The sequence below is a fragment of the Silurus aristotelis genome (assembly GCF_946808225.1).
Source record: "Silurus aristotelis genome assembly, chromosome: 24".
NCBI lineage: Eukaryota > Metazoa > Chordata > Actinopteri > Siluriformes > Siluridae > Silurus > Silurus aristotelis.
Window position 1 is genome coordinate 8,981,486 of NC_139597.1, and position 16,030 is coordinate 8,997,515.

Here is a 16,030-nt window from a genome sequence, read left to right on the forward strand (position 1 = left end):
CTTTCTGCAAGCACCAGAGCCCAAGGCCTAGCTCTTTAGATTGGATAAAACTGTCTCACTATCACATTGCTCTCATATTGAAATTACATTATAATGATAAAGAAAGGGAAACAGCAGCAGCAGCGAGCCACTGAACTCCATATCAACAGAATCACTTGTCTGTAACTGGTTATACATCCATATACAGTATATTAAAAGACAAATGCTACATGGCCTCTGTTGTTCAAACAAGTACTGTGTAATTAGCAGATCATAAAACATACTTATAACAAGGCCATTGCATTACCTCATACATTCAGTTATCAAGACCTGTGTGATTTGGAGAGGGTGAGATTTTCTGGTTCACTGTAGTCCGGCTTTTCCATTTGAAAATGGCACACCCTCTAATCACTTTGGTTTTCTCTGTCACTCCATTGTCCCACATATATTCATTAGCCCTTCTCATTTTGGACAAGTGATTTGGATCACACAGACACAGTAAAGACACATTTTGGTTAAGGCAATTATGATGGAAATTCACACAGCTTAATGGCATGGGCCCAGTCATGCAACTTTCACATAAAGAGGCCTGGAATGCCATCATACTCATTTTCTGGCAATGAAATACTGGATATCCTGACCACATACTGCAGTCATTAGTGTTGAAATAATAGTAACTTTTAAAGCTTCAAAGCTACAATACCAACTAATTGTGTGCATGAGACTATTTTTAAAATCCTATTTCCACCCCTGCACCTCCTCTGGCTCTCAATGTTTGACCACATCTACCTGTTTTCCCAGGCACTCTTGACCAATTGTGCTTACTTCTGCAGAAAGTATAACCAATAGTGCATGCTACTGCAGATAGTTTTGACCAACCCAATCTGGTCTCGCATGTACCCTGTACTCTGAATCCCACCTGATCAGTGTAAAGATCACATATTACTGAATTACTGTATTTAATGCACACTTTTTTGCAATACATTTTCTTCCCTGTCACTTTGAACTGAAAGGCTGACATTATTAAATGTGAGGTAACACTGGAAAGCGACTGGACTGGACAGATTTAAAAGTCTGAGTATTAGCTTGGTGCTAAAATTAAATATAAAGTTTAAATATAAAGTGATTCTGTGTCAATCTAAAAGAGAGTTTATTGGTAGCATATTGTCTCTTGTTTACTTTGCCAAAAATACCAAAAAAAAAAAAAGCAAAATAACAATATGTTTCTAATGATCTGAGATTTTAATGGAAGAATGGCTACTTCTCCTCAACAGACAATTTAATTGAATCAGTTTTGGATTTACGGACATGTATCCAAGGGTTGTCATGTGCAAGTCACGCTTTTCCAAGTGATTCTAATTCCATGCTTTTTTTTTTCAAACTTTCAGAAAACCAGGATGTTCCAGAGTCAATCCAGTGTCCCTGTTTCACTGATGAGGAGTGGCATAAATGAACAGTGGGATTCTGGCCCATGGTATTCGTCCTATAGCTACCCCTCCACCTCTCAGCAAGGCCAGGGCCAACCTTCATCCTGGAGCCAGTCCTACTCCAACGTGAAGGTACATTTATTTTCCTTAATTTTCTCCTTTCATTCTTCATTCCAAACACAGACAAACACACTAAACATTTGGCATCAGTTTGAGAAATGTACATAAGAGATCTTCTGTCAAAAAAGCCCTTCATACCAGAACACATAAACCTAAATAAAGACCTTATTCTTAAATGTATTAAGAATGCTTCCATCAATGGGGATATCAGCATTAACTCCTAAAAAACTGACAAACATTTATTAACTTTCTGAATAATTTATGTTCAGTGGTGGGCAATGCATTTTACTCTAAGGTTCCCTTTCATTGTTGACCCTTTCGGTGTCAACAATGCTTTGGAAACGCTTACACGTTGTCCACGCTCTGAATCAAAAGCCGAAAAGCACGGCATCACCGGCGGGATGATGTCACGACCAGGAAGCTATAAAAGCACATAGAGTGAAGCTGGCGCTAGCTTCTATTTGTTCATGGAGACTCTATGTGTTGTGTATTTTTTGTCCAATTGTATGTTAAAAAAACATATAATGTATAAGAAAAATATGAAGGCAAACTAAAAAAGATGAAGCACATCTTTCGGCACAGCCTATGTGTGGCTTGCCTGGGAGCGGAGCATGCCAAGTCGGTTCTTGAGGGAGCCGAATGTGCACTTTGTGCTCGCATGTCGCTGCTTAAGCTCCGCTCCTGTTGGGCACTCTTCGAGGAGGTTGCCCCCGTTCCTCGAGGTTCTGGCACCGTGTGTGCTAATTCCTGGGGCTCGCAGATGAACCTTACAGAGGGTTTCATGATGGGCTTGTCCCTGATGGGCTTGCACCAGGGCATAGCCCCGCCTCTAGGCACCCCAGAGGTCAGTCTCGAGAGATTGATACCCTTAGGAGACTACCTGGCAGCCTGGGAAGCTCTGCCAGACGTGTCTCGGTGGGTCCTGCATACTGCAGACAGAGGCTATATGATTCAGTTCGGGTCTCTTCTGCCCTGGTTCGACTGGGTGTGTCCCACCATAATGGGACTTGAGCAGGCTCTGGCCATGAAACAAGAGGTAAATACTTTCCTGAGGAAGGAGGCCATTGAGGTGGTCTCTCCAAGCTTTCCCCCCGTTGCGCTGCTTCCGAGAGTTCTGGAAAGAGTTTGCCAGGATGAAGGCCCTACGATGGCTAGGCAGACCATGATTTGTAAACCTGGTAGCTCTTCTTGAACACCGCCCTAGAAGATTCCCCTCAGGAGGGATCTTCTCTCTCAGGCAGGGGGTGCAATAGTTCACCCCCGCCCAGAGTTGTGGAGGCTATCTGAGAATCACAACCAGAGTTGTGGAGGCTGTCCGAGAAAACCACAGAGGTGGTAGAGACCATTCTACAATCCAGAGCTCCCTGCACGAAGAGGTCGTATGCCACTAGATGGTACCTGTTCAGTGTAAGGTGCAATCAGCACAGATTGGATTCCAGTGCTGAAATTTCTTCAGGAACACTTCACCAAAGGGTTGGCCCAACCTCAAAGTCTACGTGTCTGCCATTTTGGCATATCATGCCCCCTTGGCAGAGCAATCACTGGGCAGAGACCCACTGGTGACTCGCTTTCTCTGCGGCACCCAGAAGCTGAGGCCTCCAGTGTGATCTAGAGTGCCTGTGTGGGACTTGCCCATTGTATTAGAGGCTCTTTCTGAGCTCCACTTCCAGCCTTTGGCAGAGCATCTTGGAGGTTCATTGAACCAAGGTTCAAGGTTTAATGCCGTGCTTGGCATTCATGTGCACACAGACACATGAAAAAAGACAAAGACAGATCCATGGCCATGTATGTTAAAGTTAGTCCTGCTGTGAGGCTGATAATTGGTCAAGGCAAGTGGAGAGATGTGTAGCAAAGGGAGGAAAAAGAAAAAGGGGAACAAAACTACATTAGGGGAGCATGAGTAGGAGAACAGGGTCAAGGCTGCCTAAACCACTCGAGTTGAGCTGCAATTCGAGACCACCCATGCCTGCTGGCAAAGGGCCAACTGTGACTAGCCATTCCATGCTGTGGCACACTAGGCTGCTGGTTAGGAGAGCAGAACAAGTAAGAAATTAAACACTTGAGAGTGACAAGGTGGAGAAATACCACTTGCCACCCTAAAGTTAAATATTTAGCTATAACAGCATATCCTGAAGTTTACATTCCTCTTATACCACAACAGTTGTCAAAAATGGCATTTTTACATATATAATTATAGCATATACAGTTAATATTGTGGAACATCTGCTAGACAATTTAGTTCCTGTTATCACTTACAATATATACTCAACCTCTCATTGTATCTCTGTTGAAGTATAAATAAGGTTTAGTTATGATATAATCCAATATATAAACAAGACTACAAATTCTCTATATGACAGTATTAAGCAGTAGACTTCTGAAGTATTGTGTGACACTGCTGAGTTCATGTAACTCTGCCATATAAGAATTACAACCAGCTTCTTAGAAAGCACTACATTTTAATATAAAGAATGTAAAATTGAGTGAAGATGTTTTTATTAGTTTAAGAGTGTTGGACTAAGATAATGCTTACACAGCATTAGGTACAAACATTCCAGACACTTCAAGTGAGGGATACAAACTTATCCAAAATGGTTGAGAGTGTGTACAAGTGTAAAAGTTTGGTTGTTGTACTAGTATGCATTAAAGTGAGTGTGTACAAGTGCAAAATAACAATTGTGCAGGTAAGAGGAAGAAAAATAGACCATCTTTACTTGACAGGGGGCTTTGTAAACATTACCAGCAGATTTCAGTTTAAAAACTTTTAGGTTTTACACTTCCTCTAGCTACTTCCCCTCTGGAAAATCTATTTTATACTGTTACCATTCTCATTCATCAACTTTTCCAGATGATTTTTCCAGAGAGGTTTTTCAACGCAATAAAAAACTAAGTAACAATACATTAATGTAAAATATATAAGAACAAATCAAATATGGTAAACATGACTGGAAACGTTTGTCTTTATTTGTATATCTACTGTAGATTGTTAAGGAACATATATGTCTTTATATAACTTCACATTCTGCCCTTTTCTGCATTCTGCATTTACTGTGTAGTCATTTTAGAAATGCAAAAATGAATGCCTCAATGTGTGTGTGTGTGTGTGTGTGTGTGTGTTTGTGCCCTTTCACATAGGCACAAGTTAGAGAATGTAATAGCTGAACACTTTCTCTTGCCTGCTACTCTGGTATTTAAGCCCATAATGTGATTACAGATGAATGCAGATATCCGCAAACTGATGCAGAAACCACCCAAATGGGTCTTTGTGTTGTAGGAGACATTTTTTTTTCAGAAATTCTTATCCAGAGGATTTTGTGGCAGCATTGTTTGAGCTATAAGTCCCTGCTAAATGCTGACAGATTGGGTCAGCGTTATCATGCTATTTGGATATTGTGTGTGTGTGTGTGTGTGGGTGTGTGTGTGTGTGTGTGTGTGTGTGTGTGTTAGGGGGATATTTAATGTTAATGTTATTTTTGTGGACTTTTTTTTCTATCTGAGATGAAAGTTAAGACAAGAAAAAAAAAAATCCAACTTCCCACTTCAGTTTTCCTACTATTTTTTTTTCAGAGAAAAAAGAGGAATATTCTTTTAAGTGGAAGGAAAAAAGAAGTACTCAGTTTTGTTGGTCGAGGGGGAGAAAGAGATGTTGAGGTGGGTTGGCTTGGACACATGAAAGTAGGTCTGAGTTTGGTCTGTTCCACAGGAAGCCTTTCATGTCTAAAATCTGTATGAGAGAAAAAGAGTCAGAGAAAGGGGTGTGTGTGTATGTGTGTACTTGTGGATGAGAGCACAGCACAACCAGTGTCTAGGAAGAGAAACTTGTCTTTCAGGAAGAAGGTATCCCCTGAAGCAGCCGTGCTTGGGCATAAACATGTGTGCACACAGACACATGAAAAAAAGAAAAAGACAGATCCATAGCCATGTATGTACAAGTTAGTCCTGCAGTGAGGCTGATGATGGGTCAAGGCAAGTTGAGAGATGTGTAGCAAAGAAAGGAAAAAGCATAAGGTGAACAGACTTTTATCAGGGGGAGCATGAGGAGGACAGGGTCCAGACTGCCTGAGCCACTCGAGTTGAGCTGAGATTGGAGACCACCCATCCCTGCTGGCAAAGGGCCAACTGTGACTAGAAATGCCATGCTGTGGAACACTAGGGTGTAAGAAATAAAACAGTTGAGAGTGACAGGGTGAAGTAATCCCATTTACCACCCTAAAGTTAAATATTTTGCTATAACAGTTTATCCTGAAGTGTGTATTCCTCTTATACCACAACAGTTTGCCAAAAATGGCATTTTTATGTTTATGAATGAATGAGAAATGGTTTTAAACTACTTATAATCACAGTTAATACATTACATACATTAGATTATATACTCAACCTCTTATTGTATCTCTGTTGCAGTTAATATTTCTTTGTCAAGTAATGTCACTTTAAAAAAAAATTATTTTTATTAAAGTCTTAGACTATGTAAAGGTCTGCCATACAAAAGTCTGTTACTAGAGAAAGATAACACATTAGAACAAGTTAATTAATATAAATCTCTGGATACAAGGATTGAATTACTGAACAAGCAGCTGTTACACAAAATGTATGAACACATTCTGACTAATCAGAGATAAGAATTTAACAGTGCTGTTGCATAAGTAGTATTAATGTACATTGAAACCAATTATCATGCACTAAATACAAAATATAACACCAATGTAATAGAACACAGATATAGCAGCTTTATTGTGATGGCATATGATTTCATGCAACTGCAGGAGATGCTGGTAATTAAAAAAAATGTTTGTATTAAGGGGCAAGTACAAATGCCAGTGAGTAAGATATGATAGATATCAAACAAATAAATTAACAAGACCATAAGCAGAACGAGAAAACACAAGATTAGTAAAACTGCGTAGGATGAAAGGCCAAATATTTAGGCAGACATTCTGCAGAAAAAAATCACATATATTGCAGATTCAAAAAAACTTCTACATCTTTTATCAGACACTACATAGATTTGAGTGTTTCACCAAGATGACTGAAGGACATGACAGATTGGGATGTTCCTGTTGCTTTATTAGTGTGGCAGTACCCTACTGTTTAGTGCTTGTTGTCTCAAACTTTGATCTATAAGGGTTACTTCCCTCTAATAGGATTAAGGCTGAGTCCCTTTATGTGCTCTGCACTTAAGTATTGTGGATCAGAGCCTGACCTGCCCCGCATCACCCTGTCTTTCCACAGCTGCGACAAAACAAGGAGGAATTTATGACAAAACTTCAAATAATCCTATCACTATGACCATAGGAGGTTAGCACTATGTCCAGAGGGGACAGAGAAGCTCATTCTGAAGTGCTGGACACAGATGCATTTTAGGAAAGAGTCAGGTGATATAAAAAAGAACCACCACCACCACAACAGTGACTGTCAGTTCTTAGTGATCCTCACTTTGCTTCATATATAGCCAGCCTGGCATGTAAAGATCCCAAATACAAAGATCCTTTATGCCCTACACTAAATGAAACATTTTAATGAAACTAAAATATAAAAAAAACAGCATCTCACCCTTTGTTCATACATGCAAGCAACAATTTACTTCTTTGAATTTTGTTTATCTCTTGAAGGAATGTTGTGGCTTGTCTTTGGCATCCACTGAATTAAATTTTTATTACAAACAATAGGTTTCTTCAAACATAACATGACACAAATTAAATAACACGCTAACAAGTGTGAATATTTGATTTGCATGTTTTATGCTAAGCCCTGTACTAACTTTATTGACAGATAACTAATTGTCTAAAATGTCCACTAACCAGAGTTACCAATTATCTTTGCTACTTCTTTTCAAACTATATTTTTTCCTCAGGTTTAAATATATTTAATGTATATTTATATATCACAAGACCAGATGAAACATTGGAGGTAGGTTTTTGGTCCCTTTTTCTGTCAAACTATAAATAGGAGCTAGTTGCAGATGCAAGAGTAGAGGACTGAAGAAATGTTGGATCACAAGAATCAAAAGCTTGGTCTGAGAAATCCTTTGAGTCAGTCATCTGAATAGATTGCTTCATCAAGTTGTAAAAAAAAAACCCACATTTGCTGAAATCAAGGTTTAAGAAAATTAGTAGCTGCTTACATGTTTGAAATATAAAAACAGTTTCTGGTTGCAGTTGAATGCAGGCAGGCAGAAAATCAGTGTGGCTAACTGGAGAGCCAGACTTATTTAATAGGAGCTCAATGGACTGAGATTGGCACTGTGGCACACAAGGAGTAAGATGTTTCACCACAATCTGCACCCAGAGGACCTCACAGTATCAGCAGCTTTACCCTGGTGTAACCAGCAAGCTCCCAATCTACTCTTTCCACCTTGGCACTGGTGGGTCCCGCAAATCAGCCTACATACTCTTCTTTATGAGATAAATGCAGGACATGTAGCAGGTGTCTGCCAAAATTCCAGTCCTATTTAAAACTCCCAGCCCATACCAGCTCTGTAATCCTATTAGCTCTAATTGAGTGAAGTCGGCAGTCTTTTTCAGTTTACCCAAGTTCAGCCACTAATAGGATTCAAAAAGAAAAAGGCTCAGAACATGGAATATGTGGAGTTTTAGTAGGGAGACAAGGGCCTCACTGTGCCTCAGAGTTCCTGAGTGGGTGAACTGGTCTAAAATGCTGAAAGATACGTTTTACTGGTTCCCCTCTCTCTTTTTTTTTTTTTTTTTTTTTTTTTTTTTTTTACATCAATACAAACTATGATAAATACCAGCATAACAGTCTGATATGTCTTCAACACATGTCTTCAAAGGTATTCTGAGTGTAAGAGAGTTCTGACAATAATTATATACATAACATATTTCATATGCATAAAAATTGTTGTAAATTGTAGTTATATTTTTTACCAACCTATTAAAATAAGACCACTTATAGTTTGCATCTTCTCATGTGACATTCTCCTGTTTAACCTTTGGCCCCTGATCAGTGTGATAGGGTCTGTGTCTTGGTGGGATTAAAGCCTGATTTAATGCTTTACTTAAGACTTTTCCATCCCCATCAAACAGCATCTTTCCACAGAGATTAGGCCCAGACAGTGCTTTGACACAGTTGCTTAAAAAGTCCTTTTGTATCCGAAAAGATCAATCTAAAATTATCAGTGAATATTTATATCACATTAAGAAAATAAGAGAATTTCAATCTTCATTCAAACAAGTGATAGCATCTTAACATACGTTGGTTACCAATTGAAATGAGAGGAATAGCTATGAACCTTATAACAAACACAGGAACAAGCATCAAAATATATCAAGGGAAGTATCCTGGTGTGAAGGAATTGGGTTTTACAGCTATAATTATAGTGATGTGTTACTGATTGCACACATATTACTTACTCAAACTGTGAAAATAGCCTGTGGTGCAGATACGTCTGTCCTGGGAACCTGCGAAAAAGGTGTCAGGGAGAGTAACAAGGCCAGATGCTGAAAAAAGAACAACTGCTAAGAAACAGTTGAATTTGGGTAAATACTCCTTTATGCATTGGCCTGAACCTGTATAGAATATTTCATTGTAATTGAAAAAAACTCTTAAACCACCTGATATTATTCAATTATTAAACTTATATAATTTTATTTCGGAATTAGTATACGTTGTTCAGTCTCTATCATTAAATAGTAATAATGATAAGGAGTGGTATAAGTCTAGGTTACAGGGTTAAAGGCGGGCTTTTAAAACAAGGGAGCAGCTTTCTTAACTTGATAATGACCAACGCTTTACCATCGTTCGAAATCTTGCGCCCCAGGTTTATTGTAGAATTGCATTTGCCACATAACTAATTTGTTTCGGGGACAGTTTTTTTGTATTAAAATGTTTATACAGTACAGTATTGTATGCATAAAATAGCATTTTTAGGGTGGCGTTCGTTTATCACGGTTTTTAGTTTAGCAGTTTTGGAACGTAACCACTGTGATAAACGGGGGATTACTGTATAAGATCAAATATTTTGATTGGAAATCCCTCAAAATCTATCCTTTGAGTATTGCTTCTCTATGCTAAAATGTCAGTATTATTTGACATTCCATGTCCTGCAATAGACTGGCAACCTAACCACAAATGTTAATTGTCTGTGTTCCCTGGATAGTCCATTATTAGCCACTTAAGTGACAATTCTTAATCATGGGGTTTTTTGAGGATCAATAAAAACAATCTGTCCATCATTAACATTTTTGGCATCCAGACCGCTACATCTTATTAGAGTAAAAAAGTGTGGTGCTAATCAATAATTTTGCTATAGTATAGTTCACTGGCACACTAAGAAATGCCACACCCAACATTTTATTACTGTTTATCATATCAACTCCTGATATGATACACATCAACCTCCTCAATCAGTTCAGGACCCCCAACATTACTCATCTGGGAAAATTATGAAGTATAAAAGAAGAGCAAAATAAGCAGAATGAACAAGAAAAAGATATGGAGGGAAATCAAAGAGTTGGATTAATTGGCATAATGCAGGGTGGCTGAGCACAGCAAGAGAGAGCACTAGAACTGGGAGAATCTGAACTATCCTCAAGTTAGCCCATTTGCACAATTAGGCAACTCACCTCTGACCCCAAGCAGAGTAATTAATGAATAACAAAGAGGATAAAGACAAAAGGCGCAGAGTAGTTGGGGTGAGCAAAAGTGAGTTATACATCAAAGAATGCCAGTAATTGGCCCTGCAGTTTTCATTCCTCGCCCAATTTCTTTCAATTCATTGACTCAAAATAATGGGTTCAGGTTCATTATCAACAGATCGTAAGCTGAGCAGTACAAAACTTCAACTAGGCTGTGCATGTGTGCGAGGACGTGTGTAGTGTGTGTGTAGTCCTGATGGTTGACTGATACATGCAGACTTGCCAGTAGGCTGAAAGGGAAAAGCTGTGAACTATATTGCGGTCGAAGAGAAGAGGTTGAGGTAGTCACTTGTTTGGCACAATTTGTTAACCTGTCTCACCATAATGCTGGAATATAGCTGGTATGGCCAGGTAAGTCTGCCTGGTCTTTAAAAATCATTTCTATTTTGACGAACTGTATATATTGTGTCAAGGTTTGAATAAAAAAATAATAATAATTACAAAATCAAATTTTGATCAAAAGTGGTATTGATATATTTATATCTAGTTTTTGAAAATCATCACCACTGTCAACTTGAAATAAAATATTTAATAATATATGTTTTTTTTTTAATTAATATTAAGTTATAACAAAGTACTTATAATAGTAATGCAATGAAAAACATTTTCGCTGCTCTGTAATTCATGCAGTAGCGTCACTCAGGGATTTTAAAAAGTACAATATGCCACATAAATGGAACAATCTGATAATATTTATTTCAAATACTACTACTTCTACTACTATTACTACTACTACTACTACTATTAATAATAATAATAATAATAATAATAATAATAATAATAATAATAATAATAATAATTTAATAATAATAATGATGATGATGATGATGATGATGATGATGATGATGATACATGGCAAATGAATCCAAGAAGATTAATGAGTATAAGATAATTTTAAATAAAACTGAATCCCAAGAGTAATGATAAAAAACTTTGTTCATTTATGTTTGAATAAACCTGCAAATTCTCCAAACATTTCAACTAAACGCTATAAAAAGCACAAAAAAACTATGAAAACACATTGTAAAGAGCGTCCACTTTTATATTTACTCTGTTACATCAGATCTATTGTGATTTGAAAAGTGCATACTGTTTAAGAGTGCTATGGATGAATCTCAATTATAAAATAGTACATGTTTTTTTTTATACATATATACATCACTATGTATGGGTGTGTATACATGGTGCATTTCATCCTTGGGGATGCTATCATAAATTCACATTCAGAAAAAGCCTGTGAATAGCTCTGATGTCAAAGAGTGCAACTCTGGACATGACCTATGGCATCATGGGCAATTCCCCATGCTCATTCATGCAATTCCACCTCTGCATGCTTAATTCATTTGCTGGAACCTGAGTGATAAAGCTTATCACACAAGATTTAGCAGTCAGGCTGTCCTCACAATCCAACCTTGATCTCACTTAACTTCAGAAATTTTTCCAAGCCTGGGAGTCTAACGTGTCTGAAGTTTGGCTTTTGGTCTGAGGGGCATCCTGTGGGGATGAAAAGAGAAGTGTCATGGCATGTTAGTCTCATACAGGTGCAAAGCTCAGAGTAAAGTTTAGAGAGATGGTCTGTCAGGAATGTGGGATTTGATTTCAAATTATTGACTTATCAATGCATGCTGCTGAAAGATTAAGACAATTTTAAAAAACCGAACTGCTGTCATCTAACATATGGATTTGAACAAACAAAAAGACTTACTTACAAATAAAAAAAAAAATCATGGAATACTTTAATAATAATTTCTTTTAAGGATTTTTAAAGTAAACGAAAGTACACACAGTAGGTTGAATATGTGTCATGCACTCCAGAATCTCCAGTGTGACAGATTTTAGAAAAAGGGAGAACGGATGAACCCTAAAGCTTTGTAGCATTCTAATTTCCATTTCAATTTCATCAAAAGAATCATCATGCAATTTCAAAAGCAAAGTGGGACAATTCAGAAAATTCACCAGCGCTGCACAGGTTGTTGCAGAGACCCTCTTACACTCCCCCATAATTACATAACTTCAGCTTCACCTTCAGCAAAGCAGTTGTCATCTTGGCAGTGTGTTTGGGGTCCTCATTATGTTGGAAAACTGCCCTTCATGTCACAGTATGTTGGAATTCATGTTTCCTTCAATGAACTGCAGCATCCTAGTGCCAGAAGCACTCATGCAGCCCCAGACCATGATGCTTCCACCACCATGCCTGACTGTAGGCAAAGCACATTTTCTTGGTACTTCTCACTAGGGCATCATGTTGGACACATCTGATTTTATCTTAGTCCTATCAAACCACAGAACATGGTTCCAGTAATTTATGCTATTAAACAGGTTGTCTTAAGCAAACTATTTGCAGGCTTTCTTGTGAGCCAGCTTCAGAAGTGGATTCCTTCTGGGACGTCGGCCATGCAAACTGTCTTGTTGCAGTGTGGGGTGTATGGTTTGAGCACTGAAAAGCAGACCTTCTGCTTCTGCAACCTCTAAAGCAATGCTGGCAGCACTCATGCGTCTGTTTTTTGAAGCAGCTTCTGCACCTGATGCACAGCACAAGGACTCAACTTCTTTGATCGAACCCTTGCAAGACCTTTTCCAAGTGGAACCTGTTTTGGAAAACCTCTGTATGACCCTTGCCACTGTACTGTAACTCAGTTTCACTGTGTTTTCTTATACCCTAGGCCATCTTTGTGAATAGCAACAATTCTAATTCTCAAATTCTAATTCTCTCTTTGTGAGATGCTATACATAAAATGATTAAATGTTTTTAGACTTTGATGTAGATAGCTAGCAAGTTGAAAATGGGTAAAAGTTTAGAAAAAATTTTTAGTCATTAGGGCATAACTTTGCATAAATACTTCTTTGTGGTCTTTGTCTTTGTGTAGATATTTAAGTTTACTGTAAATGCAGTGTCACAAGCATAACTGAAAGCTTTGTTGCACACTTGGCTAGAAAACTCGTAATAGCATGACCTCAGAGAGGGACACACGCACACACACACACACACGCACACACGCACACACAGACACACACACACACACACACACACACACACACACACACACACACACACACACACACACACACACACACAGTCTTGAAAAGCTACAGCACAAGCAGTCCTTTGTCCTAACCCAAACTGTGTATTATTATTTTGAGTAAGGTCAGAGTTGATTTCATTTTCTGCTTAGTTCTCATTAAGTGGCCACTGCATTATTTAATTTGTTAATTTCCTCCAATTTAATTACAGCTGTAACAATTACAAGTCCAGCCAAAACTTCTGAACAGCAATTCACAATTTAGCATATAAATGCACTTTGTGTGTGCTTGCAAAGAGTTACATCCATTTTACTTCACTTGGGAACAAAGATCAGAGGAACTATCAGGACTGAAAGTAACAGATAAGGGAAATAGTCACATTAATGTTATATATGTCATGTTGTATGTCTTTTTTTATCATAGTCAACAAAAATTCAACCTCTTTGACTTTTGTGAGATCCATTTAGATAAAATTACGAACAGGCATTCACATTGTTTAAACTCAGAACAAATTAACATCCACGATACACTACACACAACATGGCTGGATTCTGGATTCTATGGTCTTATTTGTTCCTCCTTCATCCCATTTATAATGAAATTGTTTTAAATAACAGCACTAAACCATTTAAAATAAGGCTACAGACTATCTTGAAAAAAGATAACAATCAATATATGAATAATGTTCACCTAAATTTATAATATAATTTTACCTAAAAGTATTTTTTCAGAAAAGGGTGAACTGATAATGCTTTCGTGATGTTGCATTCAATTGAAATATTTTTTAATTTTTTTATTAAAATAACCTAGTCCAAAATGCCATCAAACTTGAAAGTCATCTCCTATGCTGAGTCCTGACATTTTCTTCTTGATCAAACTAAATCTCTCCATATTAGTGTAAGAAGCACAGACCGTTGCAATCCATTTTGTTGTTAGAAGTCAGTGATTTGGCTAAACCCCAATAAAGTACTTCTTTTAAACAGACAGCTTACCCATAAGCCTTTGCTTTGCAGGTGCTCAGTGCTGTTTGTTGACCCTGTGTGTGAGGGGGAATGCATACAACACAGTCTGGTCACTTTGTAAAATCTGATGTGGGACCAGTACACAGGGCTGAGACAAACAGAATGGAGAAACAGCGAGAATCCCGGATGGCACTGAGATATTTTGATGTAGATTACACATGACCAGAAGACCAAACTTCAGTGTGATGTTCTTCCTTACAGTTTTGGGAACATGACACAGATTTTGCCCTGCTGTTTGATGTGATATGTTTGGGTTACACAGGCAGAGAGAGTGAGAGAGAGTGAGTGAGTGAGAGAGAGAGAGAGAGAGAGAGAGAGAGAGAGAGAGAAACAGTGAGTGAGATGGAAGAGTAACGTGCAGAGCAATTTACTGTAACCTCCTGTTTGTAGTATCAGGGTGAGGGTTTGAGTTTCTTTGTATGTCTTTTGATAAAGAAATAATGTAGGCTGGAATTTAAACAGAATGCTGATTTGAATTAAAAATAAAAAGGATGTACTCTTTTATTAACTGCTGTGTCAGTGAGTCTGAAGTGTATCCCAGAAGCACTGTTTTAAAATTAGATGAATCTCTTTTTAAACAGATGTTTAAAATTTTTTGATCAGAGGTCTAATATTTATCATTATTGCAACATAGTTAAAAAACATAATTTATTGAGTTTTGATAATATTAAACATTTGGTTGATGTTTGCTTGATTATGCCAGTTTATGCTCCATTATGCCAGTTTATAATGCAAAAGGATAATAATGACAGAGTAACTAACAATTACTAGAGGAGACTGTGCTGTAAAGTTTAGGCATACAACATTTGGAAGGTCAGTCTTTTCAGTTAGAGCAATTAACTATTGGAATACTTTACTTTTTAGGTTGCTTTTTTATAAAACTGGCAATGGGCAACAGATGGAAATGAGCTATTCAGACAAACTCTGGCTTATTTACATCTAACTGTTGATCAGTTAGTACTGTCCCTATTAAATAAATAAATAAATAAATAAATAAACTCGTCATTGAGTGGAAATACATTACAATGTTTTTCCAATCTATTGTTGGGCATCAGGCACATACTTTCACATATAGGGCAATTAAGTAGAACCAAGCCCCCTTGCATGTTTCTGGGATGTGGAAGAAAAATTAAGGACCTGAAGAAAAACCACATATATTGTAACATAAGTTTAGAATTGCTGTCTCTGTGTTTACGTTGGGTCTAAATCAATTAAAATACTAAATTTGTGCAGGAGTAGATTATTGTAGATTATTGGAGTCCTTGAGCACAGCTCTAAACTTAACTGTCTCAATTGTAAGCTGTTCTGGATCTAAACATCAACAAAATGAATAGGAATACAGTGCTCAAAATAATTCATATTAATTTAGAATATTTTAAGCCTTTCAATCAAATACACTTAGAAAAGGGTTTCTTATGTGCTCTAGGTTACTAAAGTGTTTTTGCTCTGAACCTGAAAGGAAAACCTTCTGTTTCAGCAGTTTCTCTTTCTATTACTTCATTTGGAATTTTGATGTGTTGTGGGAATTGACAAATGCACTGCTTTGAGGTGTAGCAGACTCTGAAAATAAAGGGATACTTGGCAAATAGAAACCTCTTTAAAGTTTCTTTCAGAGTAACAAACTGGAAAAGCCTTTATACTAATATTGAAAACCCCTTTTCCTATAAAAGGTATAATTTTGTACCAAAAATTGTGCACAAAATAAATAGCCAAAGATGATTATTTTGGAGAAAATTGTGAGTTCTTCTTTTACTTCAATAAACAATAAACTATAGACAGTTGAAAACATGCAGGTTATAAACAGTGAAGT

General features: G+C 37.5%; 1 protein-coding gene across 2 annotated transcripts in view; it reads left to right on the forward strand.

Annotated features, from left to right (window-relative positions):
* Positions 1-16,030, forward strand: part of tfec (transcription factor EC) — a 37,350-nt gene that overhangs the window by 8,427 nt on the left and 12,893 nt on the right. For both annotated transcript variants that reach the window (XM_083528226.1, XM_083528224.1), the window contains exon 2: positions 1,368-1,538. In XM_083528226.1, coding sequence (XP_083384352.1) covers positions 1,377-1,538 — 162 coding nt within the window. In that variant the 5' untranslated portion in view covers positions 1,368-1,376. The remainder of the gene's footprint in view (positions 1-1,367; positions 1,539-16,030) is intronic.